Source organism: Penaeus chinensis, chromosome 19 (assembly GCF_019202785.1).
Source record: "Penaeus chinensis breed Huanghai No. 1 chromosome 19, ASM1920278v2, whole genome shotgun sequence".
Taxonomy (NCBI): Eukaryota; Metazoa; Arthropoda; class Malacostraca; order Decapoda; family Penaeidae; genus Penaeus; species Penaeus chinensis.
In genome coordinates this window covers 29,617,345-29,634,377 of record NC_061837.1, presented here as the reverse complement: position 1 = coordinate 29,634,377, position 17,033 = coordinate 29,617,345, and the positions used below count along the sequence as shown (strand labels likewise).

The following is a 17,033-nucleotide window of genomic DNA, read 5'->3' as shown; positions in this document are numbered from 1 at the left end:
TTAACATGACAATTTTATTGAAGTTCTTTTAAACATAAATGGAAGGTTGCTGATTTTTATTTCTTTGGTGATGCATCAGATTTGATGGGTAGGAGAAAAAGCAACAATTATACAATGTCCTAAAACAGTTGGCATAAATTTGGCTTCTTAAGTCTGACACCTAGACAGCAAATTGTTTTACTTCACTTTCACCAAAAATAAGTCACATTCTACTTACTGTTATACACTAGTAAGATAATGATACTAACCAACTTTCATTCACTATATGCTATAGAAGAATAAAAACAAAAACATTTAAATTCCTTTCAACTGATACAGTTCAAGTAGTAGACATCAGCTATCATTCATAACCAAAAACACTGCATTTATAATATCATTTACCAATCACCCTTAAAATATGCATCTATCTTTTATAAAGATAAAAAATAAAGGTTTTTAAAAAATAACCTTCAGTCACCTGAATCACAAAAAGTCACAGATGAGTTCCATCATCTTTGTAAAAATGAAGTAAATGAAATAAACGATAACTGTATTGAATTACTTACACTTGTATTAAGCAAAAGGAATATAACTTTGCACTACAAATACAAGCTGACTTCTTTAGTATTAACTATACACATGAAACATAATGTCCTTTTAAACCCTCCACATGAGGGCAATTATCATACATACAAATTTAAGCAATCTAATGACTACCATTAGTTTTGGAACAAACCAAATTAAAATTCTGTAAATAAAAATTATAAATGAAAAAGCATAATCATGACTGTGATGCTGATGATAGATAACAATTAAAATAATAAAATAAATAATAAAAATAGTGATTCTAATCACTTTCAAGGATAAAGAAGCCTTGGAGCATGTATGTCACGCCAATCCAGCACTTCAATCAGATCATCTTGCTCCTCGTCATCGGAAGTCAAATCAACCTCTTCTACATCAGCCACTTCCTCTTTGTCTCCCTTTTTCATGGACTCAACATCATCTGGAATGAAGGAAGTTATGAAATTATATGTTCTTATCAAATTACATTCATTGATAATATTCTGTATGTGTGTATGTACACACACACACACACACACACACACACACACACACACACACACACACACACACACACACACACACACACACACACACAATTATATATATATATATATATATATATATATATTTATATATACACATATACATATAAATATATTTACATCTATATACATACATATACAGATAAATAAATGTATTTACATGTATATACATGTACATAAATATATTTACATATATACATATACATAAATATACATACACATATACAATATATATAATTATATATACATATATATATATATATATATATATATATATATATATATATATATATGTAGGTATATGTATATATATGAATGTATGTATATATGAATATATGTATATATACACATGTATATGTATGTTTTTTTTTTCATATACATATATGTGTGTGTGTGTGTGTGTGTGTGTGTGTGTGTGTGTGTGTGTGTGTGTGTGTGTGTGTGTGTGTGTGTGTGTGTGTGTGTGTGTGTGTGTGTGTGTGTATATATGTATATATATATATATATATATATATATATATATATATATATATATGTATATATATATATATATATATATATATGTATATATATATATATATATATATATATATATACATATATATACATATATATACATATATATACATATAAATACATATATATATATATATATATATATATATATATATATTTATGAAGTTAAATTAAACCACTTCCTCTTTGTCTCCCTTTTTCATAGACTAAACATCATCTGAAATTAAGGTAATTATGAAGTTATATATTCTTTTCTAATTATATTCATAGATAACACATATATATATATATACATGTATAAAAAAAATATATCTCTACATATATAAATATGAAAGGAAAACAGCCACAGTAAGAAATTAAATTGAATCGTAATGTTTTGAACTCTTCACGAGTTCCTCTTCAGATGAATGATATACCAAAATGGATACAAGGAGAGAATTTTGATAAGAATATATAGTGGTTGAGAGACAGAATAAACAAGAGCTGAATCAGGTCTTAGGACGAGGGTCAAAGTCAAAGAGTCTAGGGAAGGCTTTGCTAACTAACGAGGAGGTAAGGTCATCCAAGCCCCATTGACTAGCATTCAAGTTAAAGTTAGGCATTTTTCAAATTAATTGAGATTCTAACATTTTCCTTTCATACGAATTAGCTGATTTATGAATTAATTTAGCGTTTTTCCAGTTAAGCTGGTGACCTTTATCACGCAAATAAACGTAACACACATTTGAATCTCTGGCATATCTAACATCACGTTTATATTCACTGATTCTTTTCTCAAAAGCTCTACCGGTCTCACCTATGTAAAACTTAGGGCAATCATTACAGGGTATAGTATAAATACCGGGAGAGGTCCCCAGAGCATTGCTAGTTGCATTGTGTTTAACCCAATGGCGACGGGTCACGGCTATCGCCGTCATAACAATACGCCCGATTTGAGGCATGCGGCTGTCCGCAGCGGCGCCGCGCCAAAACGCCCCGAGGCAATGATTCGGCTTGATGTACTGAATTCACGCCAGAGCGTAGTTTTTTTTAATTTTCTATACCCGATGCCATTGGGTTAACCAAACTATTACACGATGTGTTCGGGTACGTAAAAATGTCAATTCCATGGCCTTTAAACGTGTCGTTTCTTATCGAAGGACGGGTTGTAGGGAATAATTAAAAGATTATTGTCACTATCCTGTTGAGTATTACGGGAATGAGTATAAAACTTCCATCTCACAGATGAATGTGCCTGATTTAAGAAAAATCGAGGATATCCTAGTTTAAAAAACGTATCAAATATGACATCAATTTCTCGATCGATAAATGCAGTATCACAAATCCTATATGCTCTTAGAAACATGGACGAGACTATTGACTTCTTAACATACAAGGGGTGATTCAAGAAAAAATGAAGGTAATTAGAGGTGTGTGTAGATTTACAGTATGCCGAAAATTTAAGCGAGCCATTTACATTGAATAAAAGGACGTCAAGAAAAGGTAGCTTACGTCCTTTTATTCAATGGTCCTCCCAAATGTACCCCCATGATCTGGCGCAAGGATCTGTTACAAAAGGCATCAAGGCGAGATTCCAGAGCACAAGATAGTGTTTCAAGTTTCACTACCATATAGTAAAACTGGCAGTATCAGGGCCTTGAAAACACAGCTTGGTCCTTCTGCACAGGTACCGGCATCTCCAAATACTCTTGTTGAGAGATTTCATGACCGCTGCTGCCAGGCCAATCCGTCTACTGACTTCCTGGTCTGACAGCAGAGTTGTGAACTGCACTACCGAGGTATATAAAACTATCTGTGACTTCGATGTTTTCACCGCAAACACGTACCGACTGCACAGGGTCTCCTAGTACGCCTCCAAAATCCTGGATCTTGGTCTTGGTCCAGGAGACCTCTAGCCCCAGGGGCTTCGCTTCATTGCTAAATGCATCAAGAGCCGCCACTAGGGTTTCCAGAGATTCAGATAGAATGGCAACATTAACTGCAAAGTCAAGGTCTGTAACCTTGTTGCCCAGAGTTGCTCCACAGTGACTTTGGACAGTAGCTCTACCCAGTATCCAATCCATACAAGTGTTGAAAAGTGTTGGTGCAAGAACACAGCCTTGCCTCATGCCTGAACTAACAGGGAAGAAGCTCGACAGGTCCCCACCACACTTTACAGCACTTTCAGTGCCTGTATACAGGTTTCTATTAATCCAACAATCCTTGTTGGAATTCCTCTTAGCCTAAGGATCTCCCAGAATGATTTGCGATGCACCGTATCAACCGCCTCCTTGAGGTCGATGTAGGCTGTGAGAAGCCCACGTCCGAACTCACAACGGCGCTCTACAATGACTCGAAGTGCCAGGATGCTGTCTATTGTGGACTTACCAGGAGTGAATCCAGATTGCTTCGGCCTTTGGTGCCTCAGCAGGTGGTTTCTGATATTCCTTAGTAGGATGTGTGCGAGTACCTTGCCTGGTACACTGAGTAGTGTAATGCCTCGGTGATTGCTGCAGTCCCAATGATCCCCTTTTCCCCTTCCAGAGAGGGATGACCCCCTCAGCAGGTCAGGGGGAATGGTACCAGTCTGCCAGATGGCAGACAGGACTGCATGCAAGCCCCTTGCCATAGGTTCTCCACCAGCCTCTAATAATTAAAATGGGATGCCACAAACACCTGCTGCTTTACCACTCTTCAGCTTGGAGAGGGTGGATCCTCACTGATGGGTGTGTCTGGCAGAGGAATCTCAACATTACCCACATCCATGTTAACTGTTGGTGGATCAACCTGATACAACTGCTCAAAATACTCAGCACAATGCACACGCACCCCATCAGGATATAAGATTATCTGGCCACTTGCTGAGCGGACTGCAGTCGTCTGTGAGGAGGGCTTGGAGTTCAGCTTTCTCAGGGCTTGGAGTTCAGCTTTCTCAGGGCTTGGTAGGCAGGACGAAGGTCATTTACTAAGAATTGGCTTTCGACCTCCTCTGCAAGATTACTGATAAACTGTTCCTTATCCCTTCTCAACAGTGACCTACTCCTGCGCACCAGAGAACAGTGCAAGTTGCGATCCCCTGACAATCGAGGATGTGGTCGATCTCCTTGGCCACACTACTCGAATCGCTATACCAAGTCCAATGATGCGGGTCAGAACGCTCATACCAGGAGCCCTGAGCCATGAGGATCGACAGACATCTCATAGCCAGCATTGAAGTCACCCAGAACAATACAAATATCTTGTCGAGGACAATTGTCTGCCACAGATACAATTTTCACCTCAAGTTTATATACATCCGTAGGAGCGTATACAGCAATAAGAGACATGAAGCCAAATGATAGCTTCATTCTCAATACCATAATATGCTTATCGACTGGAGTGACCTCTACTACCGAGGGTTGAAGTCTGCTGGAGATGGCTATGGCTACTCCCTGGAGATGGTGGCCATCGCTGCAGCCCGACCAGTAATAAGTGTAGCCACCCACACTAATCGCGCCGCTGCCAGGTCTTCTCACCTCCAAGAGATCAGCCCCAAGGGCCCACCCTGACAGCCCGCCTGAGGTCTAACTTCAGGCAGTCACTCCGGATGGGCGCCACCTCTGCCACCCCTACCGATGCCGCCCCATATAGAGGAGGTTGGTGGGCTGCAGGTCCCATAATCTGCCTGCAGGGCTCCGTGGGGCTTTCCCCCACAAGCATCACGCCAGTTTGGCAGCTGCTGGGACCCAGATGGCATGACGGGTAACCCCCTCTTCCCACCCGAGGCTATGAGCTGGCAGGGGAGTCTTATGCATAGCTGCTCCCTTTGCGCACCAGGCAAGCCTGTGGTGGCAGCTGTAAGCGAGAAGGCATGCAAAGCACTTAACACTAACTAGGCTACCACACCATCGCTTCACATCACCCCAAGCATGAAGCACCCACCCTGTGTGTGTGTGTGTGTGTGTGCAGACACACACACAAACATACACACACACACACACACACATACACACACACACACACACACACACACACACACACACACACACACACACACACACACACACACACACACACACACAATGTGCGTATGCACACACATATATATGTATATTTTATCATGCATATATATGTATATTTTATGAAGAATATTTTGAAAGGTACCATAAACTTACCAATATATCTTAGCTTTATTTTCCATCCTTTCACTGCCAATATTTGTGCCTTTACATAGTTCGAGTATACAGGACGATAACCTTCATCAAGGCTAACTACTTTCAGCGCAATAAGCTCCCCCACTCTAGGAGCAGATTCCATCAGCGGAAACTTTTCAAAATCATCATCTTCAGCTGACTTCGCCAATTCAATAATCTGCTGGAAGAAAAGTTCTCATATGAAATTGTACAGTAATAAACACCTTAAAGCATATACTGTAATAATGCATGGACAATCTGGCAATACTCTGTATATGTACAACACACTCACACTCACACTCACACTCACACACACACAGACACACATGCAGACGCAGACACACACACACACACACACACACACACACACACACACACACACACACACACACACACACACACACACACATACGTGTATTTGTATATAAAATATATATTTAAATATATGTACAAATAAATGTATATAAATATGTAAATATAAATATAAATATATTAATATAAATAAATAAATAAATAAATATATAAATAAAAATATAAAGAAATATATGAATAAACATATAAATAATGAAATCCTAAACAGATATTCACTTCTCAGCAACAAAGATCTCAACATTGACCAAATCAACAAAAAGTTAAACGACATAATAAAGGAAGCTGCACTTGAAGCAGGCGGTAAGACCATCAAGCAAAGCTCCAGCAAGCTCTCTGTAGAAACTAAACAGCTTCTGGAAAAATGTAGGGTCATGAGAGTATCGTCAAATAGGGACAAAATAGAATTAGCTAAACTAACAAAGACTATAAATAAAAAGTAGAGACGTTAAGAAATTCAATACTTAAATAATAAATGAGACAGTGATCTCAGGAGACTCAGAATAGGGTAAAATCAAATGTATGCAATAAAGACACCAGACTGATAAGTGACATATAATAAGAATGAAATCATAAAAGCTGTGGAAGACTTTTATAAGGATCTATACAACTCAAATGAACAGACACAGATATAAGCTAAAGCAGTAACTAGAGATGTTCCTAACATAACAACAGAAGAAATAAAAAGAGCACTTAAAGGTATGAAGAGAGGGGAAACATTAGGTAAAGACTGAATTAGTATGGACCTTTTATTAGATGCAGGAGAAATTGCAACAGTGAAACTAGCCAATCTTTTTAACAAATGCCTTTGCAATGGAAAAACTCTGAAAGCCTGGAAAAATGCAACAATTATTTTGAAACATAAAAAAGGGGATAGAAAGGATCTAAAAAACTACTGACCCATAAGCCTCGTTTCAGTTACATACAAACTGTTCACAAAAGTCATCACAACTCACATCTCTGACAGTCTGGATTCTAACCAGCCTATAGAACACAGTGGATTCTCAACAACAGACCAAACTCACCCAAATAAGAGAAAAAATAAATGAATATCAGAAACCACAGTGTATGGCCTTTATTGATTATGAAAAGGCATTTGGAAACCACTGTGTATGGCATTCATTGATTACGAAAAGGCATTTGACTCTGTACAAATACCAGCAGTACTAGAAGCTATTCGAAGACAGGGAGTAAAGGAGGTATATTGTAAAATATTGGAAGATATATACAAAGATGGGACAGCAACCATCAAGCTCCACACGGAAACCAATAAAATACCAATTAACCCATTGGCGACAGGTGTAGAAAACTAAAAAAAAACACTACGCTCTGGCGAACCACGGCAACGCGCCAACTTTGAGTGAGTGAATTCGGTACATCACGCCTAATCATTGCCTCGGAGCGCTTTGGCGCGCCGCCGAACGCCACATTTCGAGCGCATTGTTATGACGCCTATAGGTGTGACTCGTCATGAATGGGTTAAAAAAGGTGTTAAACAGGGTGACACCTTCTCACCAAAACTGTTTATAGCTTGCCTTGAGGAAATATTCAAAATGCTAGAATGGAATGAAAAGGGTATCAAAATAGCAGACGAATACCTAAACAATCCAAGATTAACAGATGATATTCTCTTCTTCATTGAATCTGCAAATAAAATGCAGCAACTAATAAACGATCTGAATAGAGAAAGTCTGAAAGTCAAGATGAACAAGAAAAAGACTAATATCATGTTCAACAGATACATGTACAAGGCAAACCACTAGAGGTAGTGGACAAGTTCAGACAAACACATCTAAGGAAGAGGAAAATAAGTGATGCGTCAGTCTAGACTGGAGCGCCTTCGGCAGACACAGTAGCATGCTAAGAGGCTCCTTGCCATTATGTTTAAAAAGGAAAATCTTTAACCAGTGCATCCTCCTAGTTATGACCTCTTGACCAGAAACATGGACTACAACCAAATTACTGGGAAGAAAACATACAAGTGCCCAGAGAGGGATGGACAGGTTGAAGCTGGGAATTAGCCTAAGAGATCGAATGAGGGTAATGTGGATCAGGGAACAGACAAAATGGAAGACATACTTGGGAAAATCAAAAAGAAAAAATTGCAATGGGCAGGTCATATATGCTGAAGAAAGGATGACAGATGGACAAAGAAAGTAACAGACTGGGCTATAGATAACATAAAGAGGCCAAGAGCCAGACCATACATCTTGTTCGTCATGACAAGATGTATGACGAAATAACGAAATTTGGGGGCCAAGACTGGAAACAAAAAATGCAAGACAGACAAAGTTGGAAAAGACTGGGAAAGGCCTACATTTTGTAGTGGATTGATTCAGGCTGATGATGATGATGATGATATATTACTGTATGCCATGAGAAGATAATTGCTAAAGAATGTGGTAATGCCATGTGGTATCATATGCTTTTTCCAAGTCAAAGAAAACAGCTAATATGGAGTCATTGCGTGCAATGATATGTGATATTTGTTTCAAAATGTGCAAGTGGATCAGCTGTATTTTAAGCATAGTAGAATCCAACCTAGGAAGATGAGAGAAGGGCATGAGATTCAAAGTACCACATTAAGCAGATTTTTAACATTCTCTCTAGTATTTTCCATAAGCAACTAGTCAGAGCAATGGGATGGTTATCTTGAGGGAGGTTGCAGTTTTACTGGATTTCATAAAAGGTAGGATAAAGGCTTTAAAACTGTGGGGAGTAAAGAGTCTAGTTGTTTAATTACTGCTGAATATTGGTTCAGAACTGACCAATAAAAGTCTAGATAAAAGGAAGGGGAGCAAAGAGGAAGGTAAAGGCATGAGAAGGATTTGGTATGCATGTCACAGTGGGTACAGGATCTGAATTAAGAAGGACAAAGTCAGTATTTGAAAAAAAGTGTTCCAGGAAACTGCCTTAGAAAATCACCCTAAAGATTATGGTGATAGTTTATATCAGCAACTATGAGGAAAGGTAGTTGGAGCAGAAGGGTAGGGGGCTGATATGAGGAAGAGGAAGATGGATGTCAGAAGTCACTCTGAATGTAGCGAGAATGTGAGCAGAGAGATTAGAGGGCAGATGAGAGGGGGTATTCTCTTGGGTCATGTTTAGGAAGTTTTGGATGTCCAGATACACCAGGAAAGTGATGGATCTGGATGCAGAATTTTGACCGGGACACTTCTGACATTGAAAGGGGCTGGGGTCAATATGGTCTAACAGGGCTTGACTCACCACCAAGAAAGACATCATGGGGAAGGTCATGTCTACAGAGGGTAATCAAGCTAAAATTGATGTAAGATTTACAGTGTCCTTTGGGGGAAATAGTGAGCATACTGCATCATACTGCTACTACGTCACAGTCAATGTTGCAGGCAAGCAAGTCGTTTTCACAGTCTGACCAATCCATGTCGCAGACAAGGCAGTCAGCCAGGGATATGGAAATAGTTCTGGTACAAGTACTTAAGGAAGAGTGGAATTGGGCTAGAATAGGTTTACCAATAATGTCAACCAGGGACTCAGATGCAACTGTTACAAGGTGTGAACGATTAGAACGGCTGTAAAAGGAAACTCTGCCTACTTGTTTTTGGAGACATTATTGGAAGAGAAGAGTATTGTCAGAGTAAGGGGTTGTATGGGGAAACAAAACATCAGTCACACTTGGCTGGGCTAAAAAGGGTTGTTAAAAGGTTTGTAGATGTGGGAATTACAGACAGACAAGCACAGGAGGAAGAGGGAGTGGTGTGGAGTGAGGGCAGTGAGGATGAAGAGTTGTTATTAGGGCGAAGAAGTCAGTAAATGAAGAAGGCTGTACAGGAGGAGATTGTGTGGAGGATGTTGGGAGAGAGACAGAAATGTCTTCGAAGGCTGAGTTATACCTGGGGAAATGATACAGAATAGGTCATGTTGACAGTGTGTGTTGAGGAGGAATTTATAGTACCAGTGGAGAGTCAGGGGTCAGTTAACCAGAGAAGTTATATCCAGGGAGGCTAGTTGATAAAATTAAAAGTCTCAATGCCCCTAATATGGGTACAAAATGTCCATCTCTGGCCATGGTAAGCCTAAAATGTGTAGAGAAGAGAAGCAGTCCACTACTCAGGATCTCCATATGGGGTAAGGGCTCGACAATTAATCGGGAATACCCTGCCCATGGCTCCCTGAGGCTGTTTAGGACTGGCACAGTCATTCTTTTATCCTTTAGGAAGTGGACAGGGGAAGGGGTTGGAAAAGATAAGGAAAGGGAAAGGAGGGAAAAAAAAATTGGTTTAGCCAAGAGCTGAGACCCAAGGTAGGGGAGATCCTCAAAGCCCCCCAGGACAACAATGGGCATGGGATTGGAAGAGAACCAGTGAGTAATGAAAGAGTCTGTGCAGACAAACAGGAAACAAATGAGGTAATGAATTTCATACTGAAGGGAAGATGGGAACTACTGAAATGGATGACATTTAATATACACATAAACTGAAACCTAAAAAATAGAACCCAACATTTGTCTTATTATATAATATAGATAAATTAATATCTTACCTCCATTTTAGTCTTCTTCATATCATCCTTCATTTCCTTTGAAGAATCCTCAGTTTCTGGTACAACTTTCACATCTGATCTACTGTCATCATTTTTATTCACAACAGCTCTGTCATTATTTAGGTCTCCTGGCACATTAACATCATCATCAACCACCACTCTGATATCTTCATCCTCTACTTTCTGCAAAACTCTTTCTTGGACTTCTTTTGTAATACACAAATCATCTCTCATTGGGGACCTCTTTTTGTCTTCAGGAAACTCATCTAGCACAACCTCCTCTTCCTTTCCCTTTAATTTTCCTGATACAACTTCTGATATTTCTCCTAAGTCTTCATTCTTTCTCCTTTCAAGTATCAAATTTTCTCTGTCCTCTGGCACTATATCACTGGCTTCTTCTGGCACACTATGCACTTTGTTTACTGAAATATCTTGTCTAGTTTGTGAAACAAGCTGATTACTCTTTTCATCATCAAGAGTAACCTCCTGCTTTTCTTTCACACTATCTTTAGAAATTAACTCATTCTCTCTATGTGACATGGTCTCTTGCTCTGGAAGAAGATGCTTCATTGAAACTCCTCCTCCTAGCACCTTTGCTAGAATTTCTGGGAAACCTCTGTATCCTTCTGGAACAGCTTCCATGATACCTGGAATATTTTTAAATTGTTCTGAAAACATAATTTCTTGATGTCTTTGCACATCACTTAACTCTCCTCGTTCTGCAATTCCCTGCATCCTCTCTCTTCTCTCCTCAATGACGTCTAAATCATCTAAAGTTTCAGGTACTACATTTTTAGTTTGGACAACATGGTCTTCTTCATCACTTTCCAAGTGAACAATGTCATCATCCTCTACTGCTCTTGAACCATCAGTTTGATTTACATTTTCTTTGAGTACATTATTACTTTCTGTACTGAAATCTTTATGTGCATCAGAAGACTGTTTTGATGCATACACTTCTGCCTGTGACAGTTTTTGCTCAAGAGCTGCCTCATGAACCTTTTCCTTGCCTGAAGTGGGTTCAGCAATTGGTTCTCTGCCTTCCTCATTTGAATACTTAAGACTGGCAAGAACTGCACCAACAGACTGAAAAACCCTTGGCCTATTTTTTTTTCTGTAATGCGAATGCATTCCAAATTCAGGCTTATTTGGAGATAACTTACTGTTTGTATCCACTGAGCTTGAATTAGAATTACTGGGATGGTTCAGTTGAGTTCTTTCCATGTTATTCTCAATAATTTCACAACTTTTACTTCTGTTTCTTCTGTCTTGCATTGAATTTATAGAATCATGAGGTTGTGGAACTTCTGTACATGTGCCATTCCCAGACTGTGAGCAGTTCTCTTGCTCCACATTATTTCCTGAATTAGCATAATTTGTATTTCTCTCACCTACACTTTTTTCTTCAGAACCTCGCAATGACCTTCGAGCCCTTGGAATGATTAAAGTCATATCACTATTTTCAATCATTGTCAGATTATGGAAGGTCTGTCTACTTTCTTCACTTACATCTACAGTACAGTGGTCTGAATGGCTTGGTGGACCAAGGTTTAGAGTGTTACCTGTCTTGTTTGTTTCTCTTACTTGAGGCTTTACTTGAGGTCTCCTTCTTGGATCAACCTTTACAACCATAAGGGTATTATTTTCACAAATTCTTTTGAAGGTGGCTAAATCATCAGTGTCATCGCTTGGCTGAGATGGAAGGGAAATGGCCTTGTTTTCAACTGATGGATAATCTTCAGACCGTAGCATCTGTATACATTCATCATCTTGGACTTGTACTGGTGGTTTCTTCTTCATGACTGGTGTAGAATATCTAAATTTGTCTCCCAGATGTAATTCTTCTTCAACATCTTGCCCTGGGAACAATACATCTGAATCCTCTTTTTTGTGCTTCTTAAACTGCCTGTCACTGAAACTAGGAATTTGTCTCCTTTGGGGTTGATATCTACTTGGTGCAAAAACTGATGAACTGCTAGGTAGTGTAGCTTCTCCTTCAATTTCAACAACAACTGGTTCTGTCAATCTTTGACGCGTTTGTCTAAAACTTTCCTTTCTACTGCTTTGCTCTGGAAGCTGAGAATCTTTTCTAAATATACTGGAAGCAGTTGCGAGAACCTCAACATCATGAACGGAACTTCTCTCTTTTTCATTATTGGAAATTATTTCTTCTTCACTTTCGAAAAACACATGTTTGCCCTGATTTATAGGCTGCATTCCTTGTTTTGTACTTCTTGGTTTTGCAAATGGAAAATTGTATGCTACTTCTCTATCAAATACTGCCTTCTCAGGTATATTCCCATATGTAGTTTCATTTTCTATCACACTCTGCTGTTCATTACGTTTCTTTTTCTTGTGTTTTCTTATTCTTTTTCTCTTTCCTGTTTTAAGTGGGCCACATGGCTCAAAGCTTGCAGAAGGATCAGTCACTGAATCAGCTGCATGAGGACCATCATCTTGTTCATATGATCTGATATTTGATAATTTTTCACCAACAGTTTTTTCACTTTTATCAGAGGATTCATCATCCAAAGAATCATCACTTAGCAAGTTAATAACAGTACTTGTGGATACAACTTTTACCTGAGACTTTTTGTCTTCCAAATATCTACGTTCTAGTTCCTTCTGTTTTTCAATGATGTCTGTTTCACCTGATTTCTTCTTTGATCTTAAATTCCCTAACTCATAATCTACTGCTAAGTTTTGAAATCTATTTCTCTTGCTACTCCTACTCTCTTCAAATCCCAATTCAATTTGCTGACCTTTTGTTCCTTTTTTACAGTACAGCTCTTGTAACTCATCTCCATCTATCTCAAATTCTTCAATGACTTTAGTTTTCTTTTTCCACTTTATGTCTGTTCCTATTTCATAGTCATTGCTTCTTCCAGTTGACTGCAAACTGGACATTTCATTTCTGCTTTTCCTTCGACAGCTTCCACCACCCAAATATGGAACATTCCTCCTTCTCCCAAGATTTGTTAAATGTTCTGTTTCACTGTCTGATTCAGTTAACAAGTCACTATTACTCACACTATGTATTTTACTTTCATTTACATCACAGAAATTTGCTTCAAGTTTTGAAAACTTACTTCTTTTACTTTTTCTTTTCCCTCTGCTTTCTTCTATGGAACTCTCCTCTTCTGAAGTTGATGCTCTTTTACGTTTCCTTGAAGTTTCTTCTCTAACATTAGAATCACTCTCAGAAGTGCTTATTACATCCTCTACCTTTATTCTTCTTTCCCTTCTTTCCTCTCTCCTCTGTGGTGGCAGAACATCTGGACTTGCATTCCTTTTCCTCTTCTCCTTCGCTGTCTCATTCACCGATTTGTCCTCTTCTTTAGCTTTTTTCTTGCCTTTTTTCTTCTTCTTTCCCTCTGCCTCTTGAGAACTTGGTAGTGTCTTTAATCTGGTAGTAAAAAAAAAAATAAAAATTAAATACTTGTTTCTCTAAATTTCCAACTAAACTAGAATTTATTATACACTCTTCTGACCTTAAAAAAAACACACAAACACTTAACTCTCTGTGTTGGGATGGCATGACATTCATGCCATGTCCACAGTGATTTTAGCTTTTAGTTCACTGATTTTGTTTACACTATTAGGTACCAGCATTTAACATTTAAATAATTGTAATATCAGTAGCAATAACATTATCAATTTAAATAGCATTTTCCCTGAAAATTCAAGGAATTGGGTACTGACTCCTTAATGGCTGAGTACTTGTGGAAACATCTGTGTAAGCCAAAAATTCACAGTGGACAGTACATATACCCACATGCCCTTGCACCAAGGTTAAATAATACATAATACATATCTCAATAGAAACTATAGGAAGTAAAGATTATGAGAGACAATTATATCTCAAGTATTCATCCAAATTGAGTATAAACAATTATAAAACCAATTCATAAAAAAGACAAAAGTATCTGCAGCTGCAAATAATGAATGTGATAATAATAAAGGCATTGATCTTAATGAGAATGTATTAACCCCTGTGATCTGGATGACATGGAAACAGTTGACTGAGGGGCGAGGTGATGGGAAAATACAGTCAAGAGAATTTTATTATCATTACTGCACTGAGATATGAATTACCTATAGATATGATATGGAGTCTGTGCAAGGAAAAAAATGCTTATGCCGAATGAGATAATAGCATTGTAAAAGGGAGGCATGGAGTCTTGACACTGAGTGTTTGTGTGCACCCAGCCTACAAGCCACAAACCTGTCAGACTGGCCACTCAAGAAAGCTTAATGTCTGGAGTCTGAAGGCAGGGAAGCATCCAGATCCAAGAGGTTAATGGCCAAGATGATGGTAATGATGATGATGAAAATTACAACAATATCAATAATAGTTTAATAACAATGCTAAAACTGACACTACTAATAATAACAATATTATTAATAATAATATTAATATCAACAACAATAACAATAACAATAATAATAATAATAATACAAGTCACTATTACTAGTCTAATAACAAAACAAAAATAACAGAGATGTAAAGGAGAAAAAAGAAAGGAACAACTCAAGGAACCAAAAGAATTATTTTTTCAGACAAACTTACTTGAGAAGACCAATTCCATGGAGGACTGAGGAGGTCTCATCAGGGTGTAGGAAAAACTCCTCTTCAAAAAGTCCCAGATTCAGTTTCTTGCTGTGTACAATATCTGAAACATGAATTTGGCACTCAAAAACTAACCACAAAAAACATGGTCTGGTAACCTACATTCCACATCTACTTTCAAAGCATATAGGTATACAAGGCACACACATGCACACGCACAGGCACACGCACACCCACGCATGCACCCACCCACACACCCACACACCCCCACACACCTACCCACCCACAACCACACACCCACAAACACACACACACACACACACACACACAATGAGCATATATATATATATATATATATATATATATATATATATATATATATATATATATATATATACATATATATACATATATATACATATATATACATATATATACATATATATACATATATATACATATATATACATATATATACATATATATACATATATATACATATATATACATATATATACATATATATACATATATATACATATATATACATATATACAAATCACAAATCACAAGTCCATAACAGCCAGAGTTCTTAATGTCGTGTATTCTGTAATTTGACACAAAGTGCTAATAAAGGGAGGTACATAGGTGTTCCTCATCTAGGGAATAAACAGAAGGTCGGAAAGGTTTAGCTTGAAATTTTCGGTTCTCATGATAGCCTTATTTTGGGACTTCGTCTTTGGAGGGTGTGTCACTCTTGGTAACAAATAGCAAATCTAAGCCTCACTCAGTGTTGCAATTAGGGCATGCTAGTTTTTAAAATGCTAGCATGAATACTTACCATCTAGCCAATAAGTGGAATGTACACTAATGCCACATGCACTGTACCTGCTCTAAGATATGTGTGTTAAATTGCTGTTTGCTTGTTTGGCCATTACTGCAGGATCTACAGCCCCTCAAAAATATATTTTAGTCTTATTCACTCGAAGGTTGTATATGATGCAGCAAAATTAAAAGAGGGTCGGAAAATTAAATGTTTTCCATACTTTTGATTTTTTCCGCAAGTGACTGATTGCATGCAGCCCCCGGGGCATTGTCCAATATGGTGTGTGAAGCTCCCATCCAGAATGAGATGAATAATTCAAAGTTTGGTATTTGCTCCAAAATATAATGTAAGGTCGTACTAGTACATCCATAGTCATAGCTGACATGATACATTCTCAATTTACACAAAGACAAACACAGTAACATGTACACAAAGATGAAAGGAAAACCGCCACAGTAAGAAAATGAAATTGAAATGTAACGTTTCGAACTCTTCACGAGTTCCTCTTCAGACGAATGATAAACCAAAATGGATCCATTTAGGTTAATCATTCGTCTGAAGAGGAACTCGTGAAGAGTTCGAAACGTTACATTTCAATTTCATTTTCTTACTGTGGCGGTTTTCCTTTCATTCTCAATTTAGTTTGCTAGGAGGGCCAAAATGACAGGTATAGCCAAAAAAGCCTGCTTTGGACAGGCGACATTGTGCATACACTGTTATTGCAAATTGTATTAAATTTCGTCGAAGAAATGTGAAAAACACATAAAACATTTGGAAATGCTAAATACACTTACAATAAGGCAGATATAAAAACAATATTATTTAGGTGACACTTGATTCGGTACTAATTTACTGGGGACATAACTCCATCTGTGACCTTGGGAAGCCCACAGTATTGTGAATGGTTTGAAAAACACAAAACAAGTGGTATCCCTGCGATTGTACTAACTTTAACGACATCCACAAACACTAGTCTATTGGGCTATGACATT

At 37.9% G+C, this 17,033-nt stretch overlaps 1 protein-coding gene across 2 annotated transcripts in view; it reads right to left on the bottom strand.

Annotated features, from left to right (window-relative positions):
* Positions 1-17,033, bottom strand: part of LOC125035094 — a 17,594-nt gene continuing 561 nt past the window's right edge. Inside the window, exons 2-5 of one of the 2 annotated variants that reach the window (XM_047627241.1) lie at positions 15,216-15,318; positions 10,646-14,051; positions 5,738-5,933; positions 1-985 (exon numbers count right to left, since the gene is read on the bottom strand). In XM_047627241.1, the coding sequence (XP_047483197.1) occupies positions 837-985; positions 5,738-5,933; positions 10,646-14,051; positions 15,216-15,318 (3,854 nt within the window). In that variant the 3' untranslated portion in view covers positions 1-836. Of the gene's footprint in view, positions 986-5,737; positions 5,937-10,645; positions 14,052-15,215; positions 15,319-17,033 lie in introns of both variants that reach the window. The other variant, XM_047627240.1, reaches the window with a different exon arrangement.